This window comes from Pyrgilauda ruficollis, unplaced genomic scaffold (genome assembly GCF_017590135.1).
Source record: "Pyrgilauda ruficollis isolate IOZ18807 unplaced genomic scaffold, ASM1759013v1 scaffold12, whole genome shotgun sequence".
Taxonomy (NCBI): domain Eukaryota; kingdom Metazoa; phylum Chordata; class Aves; order Passeriformes; family Passeridae; genus Pyrgilauda; species Pyrgilauda ruficollis.
The window spans coordinates 15028856-15055209 of NW_024510321.1; the positions used below are offsets into that span (position 1 = coordinate 15028856).

General features: G+C 37.8%; 1 protein-coding gene across 4 annotated transcripts in view; it reads left to right on the forward strand.

The window, feature by feature from the left end:
• Nucleotides 1-26354, forward strand: part of ARHGAP21 (Rho GTPase activating protein 21) — a 112996-nt gene that overhangs the window by 26119 nt on the left and 60523 nt on the right. For all 4 annotated transcript variants that reach the window (XM_041486313.1, XM_041486292.1, XM_041486302.1 and 1 more), the window contains 2 exons: nucleotides 20196-20378; nucleotides 26208-26232. In XM_041486313.1, the coding sequence (XP_041342247.1) occupies nucleotides 20196-20378; nucleotides 26208-26232 (208 nt within the window). The remainder of the gene's footprint in view (nucleotides 1-20195; nucleotides 20379-26207; nucleotides 26233-26354) is intronic.

Below are 26354 nucleotides of genomic sequence, written 5' to 3' on the forward strand. Positions count from 1 at the left end.
CCTTTTTTTTTTTTTAAATGTTCATAGATTTTTGTAACAATTTCAATGATAGGAGAGAATAGAATCATATTTCATCTTCTTCCTGCTGTTGACTTGGTTTGTAGGAAATTTTTTCCTTGTCAGTCTTTGTGACCTGAGCAATGAAAACACCTTTTCCTCAGACATATTTTTCCTTTTTTGTTCTTGTGCACTTCTCAGTTTCATTTGCTAAACCCCCCAACATTTCCACCAGATCTTCACTGTCATCATTGTCAGTCTGCACTTTGTTAGTAAAGTTTACCCTTTCAAAGAATTATTGCAAGTTCTGAACAGCAACTTTCTGGTACACGCTTTACTGTGTGCTGCCAATGTGCTCCAATCCTTGTGCATGGTTTGTGTATTTACTCATGTAGAAAAAGTATCCAGAGTTTTAGGGAAATGGAAGCCCTTCCCTTTCTGTGAGTATGAGCTGTTTGTTTCAGAAAGCTCACTGCTGTTTTTAGAGAAAAGTCTAGATACTTGAAGGGCCCAATTTTAGGGAAATTGTGCCTCTTTTCTAGTGTTCCTTTGTAACCTTCTTGAATCTGCATGCAAAGATGGAGAGTTCTGAAAGAGTTGCGGAAGTTGTTTCTGAGCCGTTTTTAGTTACGTTACCTCAAAATACTGAGATCTTAAACCTAGTTTTTAAGAGCAGGAGGGAACATTGGACTTTGCAACAGATGTGAGAGGACATTGGATAGGCTCTTGATTTTTTTATTTAATAAATTGCATAATTGCGGTTCAACTTCATTGTGTTCTCGCAGTTCTAAGTGGTCCCCTCATTATTTAAAGAGGCGGAAAGCTGACCAGTGGTAGAACTTCAAAACCTGGATTGTCGTCATCTGTTTTTCCGTCAAAGCTCAGTGTATGATGAGGAGCTCTCTGGGCAATTGAGTGCTGGGCTCAAATTGTCTCTGGACAGTGAGTCCTTTGGTGACTGCTAATGTTGATGTATGTCATCTGTCATTCTCTGGTTATGCCATGGGTGCATCTTTAAATGCTGTGTTGACCTCCAAATTGAAAAATCAGTGTGTAAGCATGGCTTTTTTATTTTGAGCAAAACTTTAAAAAACTTTAATGCTTACAACAAAAATTATATCAGTTTTACTTCTGCATTAAACTTTTTCAAGAAAGGCATTGGTAAAATGATTGTTGAAAGCAAAAAGGGAAGAAGACCTCTCTTGATTTTGTGCCTTTTTAAAGGAAGTTTCATACATAGTAACTGTGCTTAGGAGGAGTAAAAATGGTTTCCAAAAAACATGTTGACAGTAAAGAAAATAAGGTTAGAACAGGGGAGGGCTGAATTAGTGGAATTTGATTTAACGTGATGCCAGAAATGAGATTTATCTCTTGTAAATGAGGGCATTGTCAAGCTGGCTGATGATGATCAGGAACAGTTTTCAGTAACAGCAGATTCAAATTTACAAGTATAAAGACTGACTTGGAGAAGAACATTGAGACAGTCCATTTTAAGCTATAACTGCAATTTACTGTTGAAGGTGCTGCTCTTGCTGCAGTTTGTGAACTCCCTTTTACCTGAGACACCTTAGTAAAGACTCAAGCTTGAAACAACTTGTCCTCAGGCTGTTCTTGTGCCTACTGGAATTTACAGGCATTTCGATACTAACCTTTGGCAGCAGCTGACAGGCTAAGACTGACTGTTTCTGAAAATGTTCTCCTACTGCTCTGTATTGCTATTTATGGTTTTATCTGCAGTATTTAGACACTTTTGCATAAACTGCAATGGTGTATAAGCACTGTCCAGATTGTAGGAGATAAAAATAGGTTTAGGATTTCCTTGAAACGGATTTGAAAATGAATGGAAGGTAAAGGGTAAATAATGGCTGTTGACTTTATGGAAAGAGTTACACAAATTTGATTCTCAGTTGTAACTGCAGTTTTTTAAACAACAACATACTGTATGTAGGAGATTTGTAATATAATATGTTGAATACTTTATTAGGAAGTTGAGTGCTTCATAGGAAATAAATACGGATTGATATTTGATGAATCTAAAATAGATAATTGATAGTAGAACCAATCACTGCAAAATCGTACTAAAATACTGTTTAAGAAAAACTTGGTTGATGTTGATTTTAGTATAGAACAGCAGTCTTCTCTTAAATTTCCAGATCTGCTTTCCCTCTTCCCTCTGCCTTATTTAGTTTGTGACAGCATTTTTCCACAGTCCAACAAATGTGCAGCTGGCTACATTTCCAGCCATGTGTAGGCTGCCCCACATGCTCTGCCAGCATCCCTGCTGCCAGTCCTGCAGGGTGCCAGGTCCTTCCTCATTCCAGCATTGCTGTCCTGGGGACTTCACTGCCTCAGTCTGCTCTGGCATCTCTGCAGTAACCCCCTGCTCCGTAAAACCTTCCCAGACATCCTCTCCAAGATTTCTCAAGCTTGGATAGTTAATGGTGTCTCATGTGAGGAAGTGTATCTGTTCCACCTAGTAATAGTTGCTAAGCAGGACATTTCTTCTAGCCACATGTCATGTCAGCCCTGTCTGCTTCATTACAGACCATCTAACTGGAGAGGTTATTGTTCTGTGTTTTGTTTTTTTTTTTATCTGAGAAGACATTCGTTTTGTGCTGTGTTGCTGTTCTCCCTTTTGCACAATGAGGTGTTGTAAAGATAATAGAGGATCTCCTGCCATATCTCTCTTAAAATGAACCAGAATAGATTTTTTTTGTACACAACAGGGTCTTGGGAGTTTTCAGACTATTCACATTGGCAAGAAGGGAAGAGGTTGGCTTGGGCTCTGGTATTAATTTCCAGGGTCCTTTGGATGAGAAACTGGAGCAAGATATTTTTAATTTGGTTTGGTTAAAACAAATGAGGCCTTATTTGTATAACTGTCTCAGAGTTAGAGCTGCTCTTTGGCCACACCATTTGTTTAGCTCTCATGTACGAGTTTGTTTTATTTCCAGGCTGCTTTTATAGCACCCATTTTCTTTGCTATTTGAAGTACTTTTCAGTCATTTGTCCATTACTGAACCAAAAGGTGAATTGGCCACTTGTTCCTGTAGCCTTTCCTCCATCTTTTCCCAAGACCGTTTTCGGTCTCTTGCATCTCACGGATGTTGTTAGATAATTGTATCATTTAAACTGCAGGTTGTTCTAGGTTGGTTCTGTGACTAGTCTAATAGTTTGTGTAGTCACCAGTTAAAATGTGTATGTTTCTGCAGAAACACATTTCCTGTTTCCGAATCTCACTTTGGAATGGAACTATTAGGTAAGCAGTCAAGATAGAGCAAGTGAGGTTCGTGCTAAAATAGGATTGTTTGCAGATTGCAGAAAGGGAATACCTGAAGGAAGGAAGAAACTTTTCCAGTATTTCTTCAGTTTCTCAGGATCCCTCTGGTGTTGCAGCCCTGATCTGTAGTATTGTCATACTTCATTACAGAAGGCTGCCAGCATACCTGTACAATGCTAACAGTACTTTTACAGGCTTAAAGAGAAGTCTTCTGTTTAAGAATACAAAGTAGATAAACCTGTATAATTTTTATGAACACTGTGATGTTCTCCTAACTTTGAAAAGTTGTTTGTATTATTGTGCTGTTTTAAAAGAGGCATCCTAAGCTTTTGAATCTCATATACAGTATCACACAACCATGCCTAAGGAATTTTTAAGATTCATATGATATGAATTATGACACTGGATTGTTTATATTTAGAGTGATTTCGGCAGGAGCAGAAATGAAGGGGGTAGGGAAAAGAATAAGCCCAGTATGAGAGTGCCTTTGTTTGCTTTAGTGTGGTTTCTTAGGATGTTCTTATTTCCTATATATTCCCAAGAATGCATAATTTGTCAGCTTCGGAAGTGTTATTTTGAAGAATGTTACGCAATTCTGTCAATTTATCTTGTTGACTTGACACATAGTTGGGGTGGGAAGGGACACTGAGCAGGAAGGAAAGTCCTTGTTCCTGAATGTCGTTGCTGCATAGCTCTCATATCCTCAAGGATCACCCGGACAAAAGCTGAGTCAGAGCACAGCAGCACTGTGCACCACAGCAATGGCTCAGTTCAGGATTTTGGACTGCGTGATCAATCACAACTGGAGTTTCATATGTAACCTGTACTGTGCATGGAGTGATCAGGTTTGTTGTTTGCTTATCCTTGCATACAAGATGATTATATAATTTATTATAAGGGGAGAACAAAAAGGCTCCGGTTGATCTTTTCTCCCCACCCCCAGTCTTACTAAGGATGAACTGTTAGAAATGCTGTTATTTACTAAGGAGTTTTCTAGAGTTGGGAAGCATACAAAAAATGGTTTGACTATATAATTGCTTTTTTTAACACTTTGAGTACTTTAGTTTGTTCTCTTTAGAGCCTTATGCTTTGAGGGATTTTGTTTAATGAATTGCACAAAAAGGTAAATATCATGTACAGGAAGGGGGAAATATGCCAAGACAAACGAAGTTGTTATTAAATATAAAACTGATTTGTTTTCTTGCTTTAAAAAGACTGAGCACTTGGCTACTTCAAAATACTTGATCATGAACAGGATTAAAATAAGTGTGTGGGGGGGGGGTTGTTACTCTCTTTTAATATATAGGATTAAATAAATCACAGGATGCTATTCAGTTTTTAATATGGACAAATATACTTCTCGTTTGATACTTTGCTGTAGAACTGGAGGAGAAAAAAGCCGAACAAACAAAATTGCCTGGATTCTAAATGAAAATGTTTTAAAATAGAATCCAATTACTAAAGCCTTTTGAATAGTGTGTGCAGTTGCAACACTACTTTAAAGTTACTCTAAATATTACCTGTATTTCTCATATAACATTCAGCCAGTCAGTGAAGAAAATTTATTTAATTTTTATTTGGTGTAAGGGGAAGGTATGCAATCCTTATAAAGTTGCAGTTTCAGTACAGTTACTAGGATGGGTGATTCAGAATTTTTTTCTACTATGCATAGAGGTCCTTTGAAATAATCTGCCGTTCAAAAATGCCTGCAACCCCTGTATGTCACATCTATACTGAAGCTCCTTAATCAGGAAAATACACTGCAAGATCATGGTGGTGGGGTTTGGTTTTGTTTGTTTGTGGATATTGTTTTAGTTCTTTTGTTAATGGTGCAAAACCTGATTGATGGTGCCTGGGTTTTTCAAGTACTCTAGTTAATGTGACAGGTAAAAAGTATCTTCTGTTGAACTTGAAAAAACAGAGGAAACATGATACATTGTCTTAAACTTTTAATTTTTACAGATGCCCAACTGTTTGATCTATTTGCTTACATATGTATAAGAATTCACCTGTCCAGTCAAATGCAGTATGACAGTTGCTTCCCATGCTTCAGAGGAATCAAGAAGAAATACGAAAAGGCTTAGGATGTGGATAGTCCTGCAAAGTTTTGAAATGCATTTGATATAACTAGAGGGAAGGGAAAAGAGAATGGCTTTTTGAGCATATTAACCTGAAAGGTTTTAGAAAACCAAGACACTATCCCCCACCCCAAAACCAAACCCCAAGCACTTCCCTCTTCAAAAAAAAAAAAAAAAAAAAAAACTCCTCCAACAAAATCCAAACAAACAAACAAAACCCAAAACCCAAACAAACAAAAACACCAAAACGCCCTCACCTCAATGCAGAACAGGGTTCACATAATCTAAAAGCTGTTTCTTACCAATAGGGAAAGAAGAAACAAGCTTTAGATCAGTATATCGTGAATTAATTGTGTGCTTGAGGTGCAGAACTGTTTGATCTTGCTAGATTTTATTAAGCAGATTATGCAGTTTTTATGTGTGTTTGGGGTTGTTTTGTTTACTTTAACTGAAGTCCAGTCTCTGTAAACTATACAATTTAATGAACTGTTGCTGATACTCTTCTTTGAAATGAAGCTGGAAGTTTTATGGGATATTCCAGTGCAGCTGCTCTGTTCCTGCTGCACTGAAATGCCATGGCAGAAGTGGAAGCTGCCAGGCCTGGGGAGAGGTGCGTGCTGCTCCACACAGCAGTGCTGGTCTCCACCTTTCCCACCTCACAGTGCCCAAGCAGGCTGCTGGTGAGAAAGCAGATGGGTGACTTCTGAAGTTTGTGTCACTAATAATATCTCAAATTAGGTTGCAGTCATTCTAAGGGTTTCTTCTGTTTTCATTATTCACCACCCACTCCCTTGGCTCTGAAGTATATACTTCCCAATGCTTATTTTTTTAAAGCAGGAAGTGAGCAAGTATGAAATAGCAGGGATATTTTCTTCTATCATGGTGGTTTAAATTTTAGAAAAAGTATTTTCATGGTGTAAAATTAAAGTTACTATGTCTAGGCACACTTGCCCTTTGTGTTCTGATACAGCAAACTGTTATGTGTATTAAAATGTTTTCAAAGGATATGCAATGCTTTATACTAAAACAAAACCCCTTAAAATAAAATTATTCTGTGATGTAAATCACGAAGTTCTGTTGGCATCAGTGAATTACAGTTTTTAGTCCAAACATTGGATGGGATTGATGACTATCACATGGTGATCCATAAAGAACAATTAAAAAGCCTTCAGTGACAATTAACTTGATGCTTGCAGTTTTTCATCCTTTACTTTTTGTTTATGGGAGAACTGCACTACCTGTGTTAAAAATACTTCTTAAAATGAGGTATTGCAAAGTACCAAAGTGTCTTGCTTCTTGCATATGTTGTCTGTGACAGTTGTCTTGTGGGACATGGGGCAGATTCAAGTGTGACAGTCTTACTAGCAATTCAGAGCTTCAGTATGACTGCAAATGTAGCATCAGTGAAGCTGAGTAGTAGGTAAAAAGTTTGTATCTTATGGAGGATCTCAGTACACAGCTTCATGTGGAAATTTATGTTTCTACTTATCCAGATTGCCCTGACAGTATCAGAGATGATTAATGCTATTTTTAATATAGTCTGGTCTTAGTAAACAAGGAAATTTTAGTGGTTTTTCCTAAAGAACCAAAAAGAGAAAGAGAACGCCTTAAAAAGTTAAGGCTTTTTTTTTTTTTCTTATGATAATAGTCTGGTGTTTATGGGGTTGTAATTTTGGAATGATAACTTAGCATGTTAGCTGTGGTCCAGGAGGAGTTCCTCAATGAATGTATGGAAGAGCTAGGTAATATTTTTCCTCAGTAACGTATGAACGAGGCTCATCTTCACTAAAATGTAACAGGAGCTACTCTTTCTCTCCTTGTAAGGATGTCCTTTAAGAGCCTCCAGCACATGAGTAGACTCTGGAGATGCCTGGTATGTCAGTTGACCTTATGGCCATGATGAGATACAGTACAGGAAATAGGCCTAAAACAATAAATTCCACTGCTTCAGATGGTTGGAAGAAGTGCTGGTAGGTAATATAATGTAGGTGATACGGTGGTTTTGGATTTTTTCCTTCTTTTTATCACACATGCCTTTCTTTCATGTGTTAGATAGAAAACAGTAGACCACAAATGGAGTGTAGGTTGTCTTCTTACCAACACACAGCATAGGTCAGCACTGTGCTCTGAGGAGACTTGTGTTAGTTCGAGGAGAGCCGATCAGATCTTCTCCTGTCCTGTTCTCACTGGTTCTTTGATGAACTGCATCCGGCTTTTTTTTTAAATCTTACTGCTGCACCCTATCCTCTAAAAATAATTATAATATTCTTTCAGCCATGTAAATACTTAAATCTTGGGGTTTTCAGCCAGGGGTAAGTATTTTGCAAATTCTGTAAACTTGCAGTTGGTCAAATTTCACTGCACAGGGTGGGCCTCATCATTGTAGTTGTTGGTCTTGGAGAAACCTTCTCATCAAAGACTATTTTGATGTAAGTGAAGTTTTGTTACATGCTGACCTGGCAGCCAAGGTGTCTGATTTCTGTTCTTTTAGCTGGAGTTCCTTATTGCAGGCAGTGTGTGAGAATGCGATGTTGCGATGCAAGCTCGGCTCTTGTATCACCTTCGTTCGAGCCCCAGAACGCAGCAGTACTGCAGCAGCTGCTGCACTGCAGCTATTTCCCCTCCTCTGGAGAATCTCCAGTGACATTAAAAATGCTTTTCGGTCTTCCAAGTGTGTCATTTGGAGGATGAAATAACAAAGGTGTCTGCATTTCTTCTGAGATATTTGGAGCTGATAATTGTTTTGAAATGTGATATTTATTATCTTACTGTGCTCTCAGTTCGATTCATCTTCTGCCCCAGAGAGGGAGGAAGGCAATATGATAATAAATCTGTCTTGGTAGCAGTGCAGGGTGTGCTGCTTTCAGTTTAAGCAAGAAGTGTAAAATCATTGCATGAAACAGCTGGTGACTTAACTCATGGTGGAAATTCATATTGCTGGAAAAATATTTTTGTAATGTCCAGAAGTATAGGGAAAAAACTTGGCAACAGTGAACAATTCAAGCCACAGTAATAGGCATGCAAAGACAAGGAGTTCTTAAATAAGCAAATAGATTTGTGTTAAAATAGATTTCTTCTCTCTCCCGACTCCAGCCTCCAGCCAGAGAAACAAATGTAGATTTAGTTACCTGCATCAACCATTCTTACTGACATGCGCAATGCAAACTGTGAGGAAATATATGCAGGTCACATATGGTCATGTCATAAGTCAATGTTCAGAAGCTTTTGGATTTGCAGTTAAACTGAAAATCCTGTGGACAACTTTCTCTTCTTTATCCTCTTAGTGACATCTCTGGGCATAAAGATTTAATATATTATTTCAGGCTAATGACTTCACACTCCTTTTTTAAGCATTTTCCTGTGCATTGTATCTTTGTAAAAGAAGTTATTCACTGAAAAGGCTGCTTTTTTTCCTCTGTTATATATGCACAATAGATTACAAATTTAGAGGTTGGTCCTAATTTAATTTGGGTGTTTGGATATGTGGCTTTACATCTGTGTATGCTAATTTTGTTTTACTTTGCTTTGTAGTGGACAAGCCTTTTCACTTCTGGGTTTAGGACTTTGAAATGTAAGAGTGTGTTGATGTGCGCATTATATAGAATGTTGAAACTAAATGTCTTGAAACACAGGACCAGGATTGTTTTTAAGTGGTGAGTTTGCAGGAGTTTATTATTGAAGTCACTGTATTAGAGAGCTTTAACACTGAGTATTTCATGCTGTATGTAGATCTGTTTAGAGGTTATTTTTGAGGAGGGAAGCTGTGTATGTGGGGAGGTAAAGAGTCTTCACACACTGGTCTTTTTTGTGTTTTGAGCCATGTTCTCTGTGTTAAAATTTCTGTGCTGTTATTTAGCTTTTATCCACACAGTTGTTCTTAAAACTCCCCCCATATGTCTAGGTGAAACTTCTACAGAGTCAAATTCTGGAATAAAAACCCACGTGCAATAACAATGTTTTAAAGGTTACTGTTTAGGTTTGACATTGAAGGATCAAATTCCTGATCTTCCAAAGGCTACTGTTTGGCTTTGGGCAGGTTAAGAGACTTTTCTGGTATACATGAAATAAAGTCCCAAGTAGAGCTGCTGTAGTGCCATACTGAATGAGCTTAAGCCTTAACAGCTTGAATTACCAGGAGGTACAATGATGCACTTATGCAAATGAAGTGAGGTGTCTAGTCTCTAAATGACCTAATTTTCTTGCTTTTAGAACAGAAATGAGCATGTTCTGTTTATGTTGCAAAGTTTCAGTAGTTTCAGTAAGAGAAGGTCAGCCTCATGCTTACATTCAGTAGAGAGCAGGTACAAGGATGCACTGTCCCACTGCTCAGCTCAAAAAGCAGTAAAGCTCTTACTCAGTATTGTAGCTGCATCCTGGAGTAGCCTAGTCAACATGGAGGTTTGCCATAGGGACAAAGAAGCTGTGGAAAAATGTTTGTTCTCTTGAGTACTTTGGTCAATTTTATCTGTGTCCCTTGTAGAGTTAATAATTTTTTTATTCAAGTCATAGTCTCTGGCTGCAGTGGAGAAAAACACTGTGAAGGGAAGGAAATATGTCGGTAGTTTCAGGGCTGGTAGTAGTTTCAAGTGTGGAGCATCAGTTTATTGAAATGGGGTCTGTGCAGGTGATTTTGGTGATTTTATATTGTGCAGTGGTTTTGGTTTTCTTGAAGGCTTCTGCAAAGCTATTTCACATGTAAATACATTTGTGCTTATACTATGGTAGAAGTGTAGTGGGAACTATCTAGTATCTTGTGTGTTTGTTAAAGACCAGCTTGTTCTAGAAAGCAAAAAGAGTACAGACTTCACTGACACTCATTCCTATTTTTGCAGTAGTGTACTTAGCTGGGGACAGAGGTGGCATTTCTTACTGTCCTCTCCCTGTTTGTAGGAAGCAGAGTGGGTCATGGGGCAGCTCATAGTCTTGGATCTGAAAAAATTCCTATAGGTTGAAAGAGGCAGCCAGCCCTTGACAGCTGGTGACTGTGCAAGGTGCTCTTACCATTCTGTTAGACTGCTGAGAGTATTCTTGTGTCTTGCATGGAGTAACCCCAAACATTTCTTCAATGCTGAGGAGCAGAAGCATGCTTTCTTTGTCTCCTGTTTCTGATATTTCCAGGTTACACTGTAAGGTGAGGACAGAGAATTTCCTATTCCTAACAAGCAATGACAGAAGAGCAGAGAAGGAAAATTTTCAGTTTAGCTAAATTAAGATCACATGATATTTTGCTGTTGTGCTAGCTACCAGCCCTGCAGATGTTTCCTTTCTTTCCAGTTTAAGGATGTAACTGTTAAGAGGGGAGGCTTTTGCTAATGGTTCTATAAGAAAACAAGGAAGCTCTCAATTTCTCTTTGTTGTTAATGTTTTTCTGACTAAATTTAATATTATTAACTCCATGTTTGTTGTTATGAATAACAAAATTCAAGATATAAACAAAACACATCATAAAAATAGTTTGCATCTCTGTCTTGTGAAGTTTTTCATTATATACTTTTTACTTTGTAAAGTCTTAGTGCTGTTGCTTGAAATGGGCTGTTACTCTGTGGCAGTATAAATTACTATCTGAAGTGCACTTAAATAGCTTTGTAAAGAATCCCAGTCAGTTAGTACACTTTTTGGACGTGTACAAGCAAATATATGTGTATCTATGTACACACACAACACAGTATACTTAATTTTCTGTGTATATATGTGTATAAAACTAAAATAGACATATGGTAATTTAATGAATTGTAATATGCTAAACTGGGTACTATCTAGAGTTTAAAGCATTGTCCAAAAGGTCCAGCTATCAGAACTACCATACTAGAAACCAGAGCTTGTGCTGTCTAGAAAAAGAAAAAAAGTTACTTTAAGTCTAGGCAGCACTTAGTAAGTTGGAATTGTCCTTAATTCAAAGTAGAGCAACTCTTTCTGAATCTTACCTGGCCTGGGAAGCTGAAAGCTGCTTTCATTCAAGCAAGTATGTCTAGTTGGGCTTAGTTTGCAGAACCGCTTGGGATGTTACTGCTTTTAATCCTGGTAAACTGAAAAATTTTCAGTTTAACAGACACATGGAGGGGACATTTTTGAGATATCCTTGCTGTAGATAGCCTTCAGCTTGGCTTTTTAGGTCTAGTGGTGAGACTGACACGAGCACCAACTGCTTTACAGAGACGCCTTTCATGAGCAGTAGAGTGCAGAAAGGCAAGTTTGAGCTGTGTAGTAATAACATGCACACATGGAGGTTTTTACTGTTTGTTTTCTGTGTATGCCTTGACCTTTATGAGAACTGAAATCCTTTATCTTGAAAATGCTGTTTCTCCTTTGAATGACTGTGTTTACTGCAATGCTAGTACTACAGAAGTAGACAGAAAGTACACAGAAACATGTATTCCTCTGTGCTGCTTCCAAGCCAGCTCTGTAGCCTGCATGGTGCTTGAAGAATTTTATGTTTCCTTCCCTGTGCCTCCCAGCCATCTGCCATGCTGGCACAGATGCTTTGGTTTTGAAAGGTCGCATATTTCCCACTTACTTCATGCATTGAGAGTAGTTATGTATTGCCATCTTAGTTGTCTTCCTCGATACCTGGTTTTGGTTTAAGGATATGATTTATTTATTTTATTGAATTAAAGTGTTCAGTCCTGAGATGCACTTCAGAGTTTGGTGTCCTCACCAAACAAGGCAAGCAGCTGTGCATTTGTTATTGAACTATACCAGCTTCTATTCCGTCTGGTGAGATTCACAGTCCTGAAAGACAGGTAGGTTTGCTCCCAGGATTATGTCCTCACACGTGCCTGAATTCAGTTTGGTTAGTTCAAATCAGTGATTCTGATTTCTGGTGCTTTCCCTGAATTTGGGAGTTGAAGTCTTCCTCTGGAAACTCTAATTTTTTTCTTCCCTTTCCCTCCCTCCACTTCACAAAGAACTGTAGCATAGAAGAAGAGATGTGCCCCCAGTTCCAAAACCAGATAGCAGTGACCCCAGAGTGAGGGCCCTGACTAGACCAGCTTTTTTGGTCTCTGTTAATGCTATCTTCTGATGGTTTTATGTGTGTGGACTCAGGCTGTGTTTATCTCCACATCTCATCTTGTGGTGAGTGTGGTTCTGTAGCTGTTTGATCTTTGGAGCTTTGAGGGTTTGTTTACATCTGCATCTCCAGTTTCAGGTGCTTCATGATGAGGCAGCCTCCTCTCGGTAGCTACTGAAAACAGGCTCAGCAGTTACAAGCACTGAGGAACCAAGTCCTTCCTACAGCTTTCTTAAACATAGAGCACTGAAGTGGCCAGGATGGAGACAGATAACTTCTGTCTGGTGCTCCGAGGGTCTTGTTACCAGTCAGAGATCTGTTGGGATCCATCTGAATGGGATCCATTTCCCTGTGGCCCATTCTGCAAAGAGGAATCCTTAGAGATGTTCTGGGGTAGGAAACTCTTCTGTGCTTCAGTGCATCTATGTCTCAAACTGCCTGATTTTTCTGTTTGGATGTTTCCTTCCCTGTGCCTCCCAGCCATCTGCCATGCTGGCACAGATGCTTTGGTTTTGAAAGGTCGCATATTTCCCACTTACTTCATGCATTGAGAGTAGTTATGTATTGCCATCTTAGTTGTCTTCCTCGATACCTGGTTTTGGTTTAAGGATATGATTTATTTATTTTATTGAATTAAAGTGTTCAGTCCTGAGATGCACTTCAGAGTTTGGTGTCCTCACTAACCTCTGCTGCAGGCAAGCAGCTGTGCATTTGTTATTGAACTATACCAGCTTCTATTCCGTCTGGTGAGATTCACAGTCCTGAAAGACAGGTAGGTTTGCTCCCAGGATTATGTCCTCACACGTGCCTGAATTCAGTTTGGTTAGTTCAAATCAGTGATTCTGATTTCTGGTGCTTTCCCTGAATTTGGGAGTTGAAGTCTTCCTCTGGAAACTCTAATTTTTTTCTTCCCTTTCCCTCCCTCCACTTCACAAAGAACTGTAGCATAGAAGAAGAGATGTGCCCCCAGTTCCAAAACCAGATAGCAGTGACCCCAGAGTGAGGGCCCTGACTAGACCAGCTTTTTCGGTCTCTGTTAATGCTATCTTCTGATGGTTTTATGTGTGTGGACTCAGGCTGTGTTTATCTCCACATCTCATCTTGTGGTGAGTGTGGTTCTGTAGCTGTTTGATCTTTGGAGCTTTGAGGGTTTGTTTACATCTGCATCTCCAGTTTCAGGTGCTTCATGATGAGGCAGCCTCCTCTCGGTAGCTACTGAAAACAGGCTCAGCAGTTACAAGCACTGAGGAACCAAGTCCTTCCTACAGCTTTCTTAAACATAGAGCACTGAAGTGGCCAGGATGGAGACAGATAACTTCTGTCTGGTGCTCCGAGGGTCTTGTTACCAGTCAGAGATCTGTTGGGATCCATCTGAATGGGATCCATTTCCCTGTGGCCCATTCTGCAAAGAGGAATCCTTAGAGATGTTCTGGGGTAGGAAACTCTTCTGTGCTTCAGTGCATCTATGTCTCAAACTGCCTGATTTTTCTGTTTGGGGAATGCTCTTACAGTGTCACTCTGTAGATAAAGGCTTTTTCAGTGGAGTGAACTAATTTCACTTCTGTGTATCAGCACATAGTAAATGTCAGCAGCCAGATAAATATATGGTCGATACTGTTAGGTTGAATGTATTGTGCTGTGAATCTGTATTGCATTTTAGTTGTATGTTGAGAGTTCAACTCATTATTGAATAGAGGGAAACTTCTATTTTTAAATTACAGTGATTTATTTCTGCTTGGCAAAGTTCACTTTGGTAGGTGTTGATTACATTCAGCCATGCCCAAGTAATGTTTGTATTTCTAAAAGGTAGACAAGAAAAAGGATGTACTTTTAGATTGAAGTTGGTAGAGTATGTAGGTAGGAACAGTTACTTATTCTTTATTATCTGACCTCAGCTTAAATCTATAAATAAATTTAACGTTATTAATTTTTAAATTTTTTTTTAACCTTGTTGCTTGCTTAGTGTGACAGGTGACACTGGAGTAGCATGCAAAAATGAGTGCTCCAGTTTGACAGTAAAAAATACTGAAGCATTTGGGATATTTGTTAATTAATTGTGTATGCTAATTTTGATGTTAATAAAGAAGGGACTTTTAATAAAGAAGCTTTGGTATTATGCATGCACTGCTGCATTCGTCTTTGGAATTCGGCTGAGGGTTTTTTAGCAAGTCTAGCATGTACAGCTGTTAAGTATTCAATTGGCATTTTTCTCAGGGTTTGTTTGTTGGTTTTTGGGTTTTATTTTTACCTCTCTTGCTTTCTGTGGATTCTAGATCCCTTTTTTTTTATGGTGTCAGTTACCATCCACAATCTTACATTGAGGATTTTTATAGATTTTCTCATATCTTACCAACTTGGCAGACTGATTTCTGACCATCCATGTGATTTTGGAGAGCAATGTTGATTATACTCTGTAGCCATCTTTCAAGGACATAAAATGATGAACCACTTCTTTGAGGGAAGGACACTGTCAGTATATATACTGACAGATTGTATTTCCTGCCTGAATTCCTGTCTCTGTCAACATCCTACCTGTTCAGGGCATGATTACAAACTTTAGTAAACGTAAGAGTCAGTCAGAAGTTTAGAAAAGTGTAGCTTCTGGACACAGAAGCCTAAAATTATTTGGGTTTGGGGTTTTCTGTGTTCCAGTTGTCTCTTTGCAGTGATTTTTTTTCAGTAAGGAATGAATGTATTTCCTAAGGCTAAAAATGATGGAACTGATTTATTTTTTTTTTTGAGAAGGCTGTGTTCTGAATACCTGGAAGATAGATTTACTTAATGTCAGCTTTGTGTCAGTAATTACTTTTCTTCAGCTGGGAATAACTTCTGTATAAGATGTTGTTTGTGCATTCCTGTTTGATTTAAAGACACAGTAGAAAATTAGGAAATTACCTCAGAAATTACCTTTCAAATTAGAAGTTACCTCACTACATTGTTAGACTGTTTCAGTATGTGATCATATTATTTGGCTTTATAAAAGTGACCCAGTTCCCTTGAAATTTTGGTTTATTAACTTGAGAACGGAAAGAAAAAGACTCAATGTACACCTTGTGTGAGTGATCCTGCTTCTCAGGTGCTACTAAGATAAAATACGGTCTTTTTTGTGCTCTATATGCCTTCCTATGCTGCAAATAAGATGTAGATAATATATCTCAGAAAAGGTTGTGTAATCTTTTATATGGCTGCCTTATAGGTAAGTTTTTTCCTACACATTCTGTAGGCTTAGCCAGAAAAAGACCTTTTTATTTTTTCTTTGTTAGCTTTTTAAAGAATCTGTTTTGTTGTCACATTAAATAAGGCAAGACTGTCCTAGAAAAGCCCTTTTTCTCTACAGTAGCAGATATTTAACAGGGCAGTTAGCTAAGTGATAGCGACTGAGTACAAAAATGGGGAAAGCAGATGACCTTATACAAGAAATATCCCTGTTTTCAAGTCAGTCTAGCTATATTAGAGCATTTGGAATATTGTGCCTGTGTCTCAGGAAGATTTTAGGGATTAGTAATTCTTAATATTTTTTCATTTGGCTTATGTCAGTAGTTACTGAAAAGCCCTAAACATCATACGATGGCTGTTGAATCGGTAAATTGGGTGACATCAGCTCATTTTGTATTCAGCACATATCAGTGTAGCTGAACGGCCATATCAGGTAGCACTTTTCTTGGTAGATGAGCTAAAAGTTGAACATTTGCTAAGTGCAGCTGAAGCAGGTGCTGCTTAGCACAGGCTGTCTCCATGTTGTGACTGAGGTACTGATAGATCAGTCCCCTGGATGGTCTGGTGGTGGGGGAGGTTGTTCGGTTGGTCTGAGAGTTGGGGGTTTTTTGTTTGTTTGTTTTTTAAATACATCTGTAGACTCTGAAAAATATAGTGTGGGAAACCCTTACATCTACAATGAGACTTTTATTTATATAATTTATTTGTGAAGCATTCTGTATGGTAAAAAAACACATAAACCAAAGCAGTTTAAAAAGGTAGCAAAGCTGGATGCCAGTCCCGTGCCCCATTTCTTTAAGAATAATTTTGAATTTGGGTGCTGAACACAAAATAAACATAGAAATTGATTGCTCATAGCAACTTTGAAAAGGCTTGAATGATTTTTCCAGAATAGATGGTACAATGTATCAATTATTTCTTGTGTTTTTTTCACCTATGAAGACAGTGTTCAGAAATTAGACCATACCTGTTTATCTGTTTAGACAATCAAGATGACTATTTATAGCTTCGATTGCAGTTGCCTACAACTGTCACATAAGGATTTTTAGCTTGTACAGTACTGTACATTGAGGTCTGTAAACTGATCAGAAGATTAAAAATCAGAGGGGCTTTAGAGAGCATGCAGGCTGGATGTGTTAGCTTTTTTAGTTGTTATTTTAGACTGATTTAATGGGAAACTATTGTTTTGAAACTTAATTTTAATTTGAAATAATATTATTTACCATCATTAATGCTACTTACTGATTTCACAAAATTCGGTTACTGTTAAGCTGCCAGTGATTCATGTAGTTTTTTAAACAGTGCCATCTGATTTTTCATGGATGCTTTCATTGCTCAGAAAGAAACGTTAAATACAATATTAAAAACAAGGTTTACATTTTACAGTGCATTTAAGCATCTGTTGTATGTCCTTGCAATTGCATAGAACAGGAAATGATGCTTTGAGATACTTTGTGCAAAAACCTTGTACAAAAAATTCCCCAGGGAAATGATGCTTGAATCATTTTTAGTAGCCTGGGATTCTTCAGTCCTTGAACTGGATTGTATGCATTCTGACTTCAATTTTGAGGACTGAATCTATAGAGAAATAAACATACAGGTCTTCAGTAAGGACTATGGCACAATGATCTTTTTGTTAGATCTTATATGAAAATGAAGCATTCATTTATCATTTATTGTAATGCAAATGACTCTACCCAAAAGACAGATTCCCTTAAGGATATGATATACTTATGTATTTGTAACTTGATATTTGATTTGCAAGGAAAACGGTAGGGACTTTGCCTTCAGTAGTGTGTACTTGCCTATGCTAAACATCATCTGTTACTTGCTTGCTGTCTTGCATCCTTGTTTTGTTTATGTTTTTGAGAACTTCTGTTGTTCCTTTTTAAAGCTTTTTCTGGCAAGGGATATTCTGGTGTGTATGCTGTGGTTGGAAGTGTCAGAGGGTTACTGAACAGATGTTGATTCTCTTTATAAATCAGATTCTTGCTTGTTTGAAGTGCTGGCTGAAAGTTGCTATTACTGAACAAGTCTCACATCTATTACTGATACTACTGGCTTTTTCTGTTACCCTGTTGGCAGACCTTGCAGGGGGTCCAAGGTTGGCATGAAGTTCACCTTTCCCTTTTTGTGTGCTCTTTCAAGAAATAATTATTTGACTGTGGGTTTATGAGTAACTTCTAGTTCAATAACTTGTGAGTGCTAAAAGCTTAAATGAAATTACAAGGAAATTAGAGGTTCTCTTGCTACACTGAAATGCTGTAACTCCTATTTCTGAAAGCTAGTGAAGTTCTCTGTATGGGTCGATTTTGAACTGAGGTTGCAGTACTTCTGTATGTAAATTATAGTCTTTAGTTGTTACACATACTAAAACTACCTTTTGGATAATTAAGGAGGTTTTTATTAGAAAAAAAGATGGAAGTATATTGAAGACTTGGATTTTTTTCAGTGCTACATTTAAGCTTGCTGTTTACCTATTTCTAGCTATGGGTATTTGCTTATGGACATTTTTCAATATCTGTGGTTGTTGGATCATTTGAAACTTCACATCATGTGTTGCGTGTAAAAAACTGAGAGAAGAAACAAAAGATTGCAAGGGAATATTAAATAGATGGGTTGCTGTGAGTCACTTGATGGAGGAAATCACTGTCATTTTTTAGAGGCCAGTGATATTTTTCTTACTAGGAGCTATTTCTTTTGCCAGTTTACTAGGATCAAAATGTTCTTACTGGCTCCAGTTTCTGCATGTGTCCTGAGACTGAAAGCCTGAAAAGCGACATTTATATGTGCAGAACTGATAAAATGCTCTTGTGTTCAGAAGCTGAACAGAGTGGTTAGGAACACCTCAATAACAAACTCCATCCTTAGGCTAAAGGATTATGTAAATTTTACTAATCTTTGCATTGTTTGAACTTCAAGCTCAAGCCTCTCATCTTGGCAGTTCTGCAGTGCTCACTAATTTTTCGTTCATTAGTCATCTAATTGCAGAGTCTTCTCTGTTTCACACTAACACTTTAAAACATGAATGAAGATGATAGATGAGGACAGACTAGGCTGTGTTGGAGTCCTTCATATATTTAACTCTTCTTTCGAAAATCTAACACTAATTCTTCCAGGCTGTTTGGAAGAGCAGCTGTCAGGCTGCTCTGGTTTCTCCATGTTTTCTTGTTGCTGAAGCAGCTCCATTTCTTGGCTTGGCTGTAGTGTCCATTTGTATGTTTTTTCTTGGTAAAAACAGAGTTGTTGAAGGTAGGGAGGCTGGTCTTTGGAGCACTTGCTGCTAGTATTTGCTCGTTCTCCCTGTTGGACAAAAGCAAGATGTGGATTTCTGAGGACAGACTGTTGCATCTGTGGATAAATATGTTGTGTTTTACATACCTGAATGCAAAATGTTGTTCTGGTGGATTAAGTCTCACTAAGGAGCTGCAATATTTTCCTTGTAGTAATGTGTTGGTCTCCTTGTGGTTAGAGTGGAAATGCTCTGTGTTCTCTGTAGATGTTGGTTGGAGCTGCTGAGTCCACCTTGCCAACTAGCACTGCAGTTTGAGATTCCAGCTCTAAGACTGAAGCAGAAGAGATTATTTTGGAGTAGGACAGGGAGAAACCGAGCAGTAAATTCTGGCACTGATCAGCCAGTTGCTGAGCCACAGCAGCAGAGCTACTGGAGGACAAGAAGACTATTATTTCTGTTTGAATACCCTTTGAATAGGCTATAGGCTCTGGTATCTAAATTTGTTTCACGCATCGTTGAACTAGAATCTTTAGAGGAGGGTCATAGAATTTTGCATGCTTTCTTTGTGAATCCTGCCTTTGAGTGCTGGTGTGGCACTCACTTTGAAAGTTGAAATGTAAAATTTTATATAAGGCTGAGAAAGTAGATATTTTAATATGTTGCTTGAGTCATAGGTATATAAAATTACCCATAAGAAAAAAACCCACCCCAAGATTGCTGGTTTCTGTGTGAGAGGAAGGATTGCAGTAGGACTGTAAAAGGAAAGGAGCTTTTTTTACTTTTGTGTTTAGAATTTGAAATATTCAGAGACAATAACTGAGGGCGGGAAAAGCAAAGGTCAAGTAATAGATATGACTAGAGGAAAATGTCTTACTGGAGAAGTCTAACCAATTGCATGTTCTGTTTTACTTGTATTAAGTCAGGAGGTAGTAGTCAAGAAAATCATCCCTGAATTGTGTGGCAAGGAGAACTTCATTTTGTACTTGTGCATGTGAGATATGTACAGCCAGAAATGGGGTCCCGGAAGTCACATGTTTATCTCTAAATAGAAGGCAAATAAAACATGCAAGCTGTATGCATTATGCATTTCTTATGGTTCCTTCAAGTCTTTCATTGTTGAATGCTGATTTTTAAAATATCTAACTCATTTAAAATTTAAGTGTTATTTTGTATGCAGTATGACCAGAGGTGCAGTGGTGTAAAGGGTGCTGCTTTAGCATACACATTTGAAAATACTAGTGATCACCAAGTTATTTTGGTTATGGGGAGAGAAATTCTATTTTCAAGTGTACAGGCATGTCTGGGAATTCTTATTGTTGTTTTATTTTGTTTTATAATGATCCAAATTAAAACTCCTCTGCATATCTTTTTCTCTTTTAGGCATCAAAAAATAAAGATGCAAAAGAGCAGAGTGAAGCTATATCACCATCGGAGGAGGAAGAAACTTTCTCTTGGCCTGGTCCTAAAACTGTCGTGCTAAGGAGGACATCTCAGGGGTTTGGCTTCACCTTAAGACACTTCATAGTTTACCCTCCGGAGTCTGCAGTTCAGTTTTCTTTTAAAGTAAGTGGAATTAATAATGGAGCACTTTTTAATATAAAGCCTTGTACCTTTTAAGGTCATAAATCCTGCTTACTTGAAATTAAATGTGTTTATAGATCTGTCTGACACAGACGAAAGATCCCTTATAAGGTGGTTGGTTTAATAGCTGTTTGCTGATCTGTTCCAATAAAGTGGAATTGACTGAGTTTGTCAGTCACTTAAAAATAATTGTATCATGGATAAGAACAGTGGTCATTGCAGAACAGGTAAGTATTTCTCCGTACAGATTCTTTTTACCCAAAGCCAGTGTTATTACTTAGTCTGTACCCGTTCTGAAGTGTAGACTTGAAGGGTATGATGTTTGGGTTTCGTTGTTGTTGTTGCTCCCCTCCCCAGTTTAAGTTTGTCACACCATCACATTAAGAGATGAAGAAGAATGTTTGCCTTGGTTTCTGACTGAGTATTCTAAACTCAGTGAACATTAGAAAGACAGATTGTGTTTCGGTGTTACATTCTTTCTGCTGAAAAGAGGACCTGCAGTTGAGATTAATATAAACAATATATGCTGACCTACATTAAAAGACAACTTTTTAAAAGTATTTGAGATTTTTTTTTTAATTAAAAACAATATCTGAATGTTAAGTAGCTAATTTGTCTTCCTTGCTCAAAGCATGTACATGTTCTTTTTTGTGACTGAAGCTTTTGAAAGTTGCTGTAATATGGGGTGTTGAGAAAAAGTCAATTTAATAATGAGAGGAATTTGAAAATTGAGAGAGGGTGTTTCTTAGTGAGTTCAAATAAGATTTGTTCATTTAAAAGGCAACAAATTTAATAGTTTTCGTGAGCTATGATACCCCTCAGTTTTGCTTTTGCTTTTCCAGTTAGGCAGAAGAATAAATTCTTACCAAGCTGGGGAATGGGTACTGAAGCTTTCTGGAAAGAGCATGGAAGTGAATTGACTCATGTGTCTCTGCAGGTGTCTTTCAGTAAAGTTGTCTGTCTTTCCCTACCATTGGTGGTTGTAAGATTTCTTTTGAAGTAGAAAAAGCTTTGCAGAAGAAAGTTGGCACATTTTTCCAGTTTACTGCAGCTATTCAGCCTTCACTTGAGTGCACAAATTTTTTTCCTTGACAAGGAGCGACTGAAGTTACATGGAAGTGAAATTATTAGCAGTATCAGGTGATCCCAGCATTTCTGTCATTGAGCACAGGTAATAGCAGTCTGGTTGAATTCAGTGTGAAACAGAGGAAGGAGGGTGGGGAAGCCTTAGCCATGAGCAGAACAAATGACATGCGCTTGTAGCATCTCTCAACAAGAGCCCCTATTTGTGCTGAGGGTGAAAATAAACAGCATAAGCAGGATTACCTCCTTAACTAAGAAGTGACTGGATATGTTTTGGAAAAAAGCCATCACTAGATGTCTCTAAGGGAATCAATATGTTTTTCACAGGCAAAAGGAGATAGGCACGAGGGAAGGGCATTATAAGAATGAAATATCATTCCTTCCTCTCCAGTTCATATCTGATGGTTTGAGAGACCCAAGCAGTTCATAGTGAACCAAGCACCTTTCTTGAAGCTCTTAGCTCCCTCTTTTTCTGCAAGAGAGATCTTCATGCCTTCTTATTTTTTTTCTCTGTCATGTTAGAATCTGGTTCATTCATTCCTGTTTCTGTCTGATTTTGAAAAGGAAATAATGAGATGATTGGATACTCTAATGCCTTTTGGTGGCTTCATGGATTCAGTTACATATAAAGATGGTAAGGTTCATTTGGACAGAGCTCTTGTCCTGAACAGTTATATTAACTTGAACAGTTATATTAATTAACCTGAATGCTTATATTTGCTTCTTTTCCTTTTAATGTCTATGAGGTGAAGCAAAAAAAAGTACAGATCTTACTACTTAATGAGTATTCATAAGGTGGCTTTTGTAGACATCTATGTACCTGAGTTATGGTACGAAAGAATGAAATTCACCTATTGTCAGCCTGATCCTAATATGAGGCAAATCTGATTTCTCAGCTGTTCAGTAGGATCTTTGATCAGCTAAGGTTACCAGCTAATTACAGTCTCTGTCATTGATTGTAAGCTTAAGTATCAGTCCTCTCTTTCCTCATTGATCAAAATTGTAAATGCCTCATAAGTCACAGATGTTTCATTTTGTATTCCTCAAAGTCAGTATAATAGCAATGAATGTGATTTGGTTTTCTGACTGCTTTTCATCTTGTAATAGCCTTGTCCCTCCTTCACACCTGAGGATGCAGCCACTGCTGATATAAGACAGAGATTACAGCTGGATGTTGAAGATGCCCTTTACATGACAGCTGGAGTCACTCAGTCCTTGACCTGTTTCCCAGAGCCACAGCCCCTTTGTTATCACAAGTGTCAGTGTGATGCTGGTGCTTTCTCTCTAGATCAGTGCAGGAGTCTCTATTGTTTACCCCAGGGTAAAAAGCATTCTAGCTCCTTTAATTTTAGCGTTTAATTCCTCTCTGCCCCTTCCCTCCCATCCCCCCAAGGTAAGCGTGCCCTACGATCTCTTAAATTTTACTGCAAATCAACATAAACTAGTAGAGGTAGTGAAAAAAAAGAAAAATATCTAAAAGTGCTTTGAACAATCTTTCCACGTTCTTGTGGATATATATGTTTTTGATTTTTTTAATACCTACTGTAGGTTACCATTCAGAAATACTGGTGAAAATGTCTCCATTTAAAGTTCTGCTCCAGTTGCTTGTGTTTTGCATGTTTGAAAAAGCTGTTAATGAGTCAGGTGGAATCCTGTGGGAAGAGGAGGACAAGATTCTTCACAAGGGGGAGCAGTAGCATCTCTAGAACATAATATTCTTAGCCTGCAGGGTGTGGTAAAGATCACACCACAACTGCATATTCCATGGGAATTGGGAGATAAGCTTTCTATGTGCTGGAGAATGCTGCTGCTTGGAAAGCCACTGAGGTGGATTTTCTTGGAAGCAAAAAACTACATGCCAGAGGATGTATTTGAGTGGAGAAGAGTGGGCATTACTTTAGAAAATGTATAATCTGTTCTCTGGTTAGATGTGTTTGAAGTGATGAGGTTTTAAATTTTGAGAAGTTCAGTGTTCTAGTTGTTAGTTTAATAAAACCTTTGTTCAGCCTTTTTGTTTATTGTCTGAAGAATTCACTGCAAGGAAGGAGATGTAGGCAGATCTGCCTCCAAGATGTGGCTGACTGCTCTGAATCCCAAAACACTCTTGTCTTGATACATAAACTCCTTATAGTACTTCAGGATGTCAGGTGATTTTTTTATTTGTGACACCCTTTCCCCATGTGAAAATGATTGGTTATGATCAATTCAGGGAAGTGTCTTTGCATATTTTAAAATGAAATGCTAGTATGTTGCATTTTGATTATATTTTTATTATCTCTATATAGTATTTTTATATCTAATTCATTTAGCATTCCATATATATGTAGTAGTGCAGATCTAGGTCAAATTCAGGGTATTTTGCCAAGTTCTACTATCTTTTCATAGTTCCTGCATAAAACAGCTTTTTAAGTGCAAATCAAAGGTCTCTTTCTCACCATAATTGGCTTTAATTAACTAACTAATATAAACACTGATAGTTATGGCAAAAAAACTGTTGTCTGGTCAGTCTGTTGGGAGGGACAGTGCTGTGTGAAAAATGACCTTGGAAATGGAGGATGTGATTTGACACATTTCATTTTGGCAGAAGTACTTGACTGTGCTTCTGTGGGGACACACACCAAACTGGGAATAGCTGCACATACAGGAATAACCCATTTATGTATTGTGCTTGCTTCCCTTGCCTCCTTTCCCTTAAGAAAGTGAATATGGAATGTGTGGAAGATTTCTTAAGCTAGCATTGCAAAAAACAAGTGTTGCGTAATGCCTTTAACATCAGGTGTTCATTAGGATTTGTTAGAAGCACACAGTCGCTGCATGTGATGTTTGTTCTCCCAAGTTCATCTGTCTGAGAAGCAAGTAAGTGATAAATTCTTCTCGTCAGGTATGCATGCAGCATATACTGACATCTTGCCACGTGTAAGGGGTGAATGTAGGAGGGAAAGCTGGTTTCAAAACACTTGTGTTATAAAGCATTCATTGCATTTTTCAGAGCCTGATCTCACTGGCTTGATACCATGAAAAACTAATGTTTTGCAGCTGTCTTTGGTAACAGAACTTTGCATGACCAGTGACAAAACCAATAAAACCCACAGTAGTATTTCATAAATCATGGCATTTCTACATTAGCTAAATTTTCTTTTCAAAAGTGTTTGTTATATAGCATCAAACCAAGTAGCATCCCATATATGTAACCCAGATTTTTTCAGACTGTGAGTTCGACGTTTCAAGTCCTAAACATGTTTTTTCACTTGACAGATAGGGCCACAACTCAAAATGTGCAGAAGTTACCTGTGTCTAATTCTGCACTGCTGATTGTTGTTCAAAAGCAGCTGACAGTTACAGGGCTTCCAGAGTAAGCAGTCATGGTGCTTACCTTCTAGTGTGCCATTTTTACCAAAGCATAGAGCAGCCAGGACTTTTCAACTTAGGGATACACTGTATGGGCAGCAATGACAATTATCATGGCTTTTTACAAGTAGAATATATGCTAGATTTTTGTTAACTCTGTGTTTTGGGTTTGGGGGAATTATTTTATGAATTCTTTTATTCTTTTATTCTTTGTTCCTTAAAGTTATCTTTCTGTGATATCTTTCAGAGCTCCAACAGAACTTTTGTATTCCTTATAAAAAATCTATTTCTGCTAGGACAGATTTGTCTTGTCCTCACCATTATACAGTGTTCATATCTGGGTCTTATTTTCTCTCTTCAAGTCTTTCTCTCTTGAATGGATTACTCAGGTCAGTGTGTTTGAGCTTATATAATTTGTAAAACATAGTGATTTTGCTTTAAATACAAAATAACTAGAAATTTTGAGTTAGTCCATCTAAAAGTAGGAGGAAATACCCAGGTGAAAATTATTTCTGTGGTCATTTCCTTGCTCCTTCTTTCTGCAGGACAAAGCTGTTCCAATTAGCGGAGATGAGTAGTTAGAAATATTTTTCAAATACTACCTGTTAGTCTCAGAAATTGTATTTGATTAAGTATTTATTACTCTATGAAGTTTAGAAAGCAAGCAGGCATTTTCCTAGTTAGATAATTTTCCTTCTTAAATGGTAGAACTTTGTAGACAAGATTAACCATGATCTTCATACCAAAATGTTGACAAGAAAGTAACATAAGTAATTTTTTTTTTTAAGCGTGCCATTTTCCCCCAGAACTTTCCACTTGTGTGACTTTTGGGATCACTGTGCAGAAGGAGACTCTTCAAGGTTGTTACTAAATAGTGTTTGGGGTACATGTTTTCCCCTAGTAGCACTGAAGGCAAAACAAGCTTGATACAAATTTCAGAAAGCATATTCTGACACTGCTTACAAAATATTTTGGATCTCTTGCATATGTAGCTTTGAATGGTGAGGTGATTAAAGTGTAACCTTTCCTGCCTGGCTTTCAGTGTGAAACATGCTTGCAGCAACACAGAGTGCGGTAGGAGGCTTCATGGTAGTATTTCCTGGGGTTTAGTATTATTTGTTTTCACATAATCCTGTTCATGTTGATTCTGTGCGAATATTTCATAGGATTGTGATTAGTTGTTTTAAAAATAGCTGTTACTCTACATTCTCAGAATAAGAGCCTTAATTCTCTAAATTAAATAGTTGTGGAGAAAGTAGGAGGTACCAAAATGCAGAATTAACCTTTACCAGTTCACTTCAAGTCTTTGTATCTCAGAGCTGCCTGTGCATTTTTTTCCATTTATTGAATTTTTAATATGCACTCTTTCTTCCTCTTTAGGATGAAGAGAATGGGAATAGACAAGGTATGTCTTGTTTTTACTCTCTTATGGATCCAGTATATTGAATGCTTCAGCTGTGTAATAGACTTGAAATGCTACCTAAGAAGTAGAAGTTTGAAATTTAAAATCACTTCAGTGTGATCATC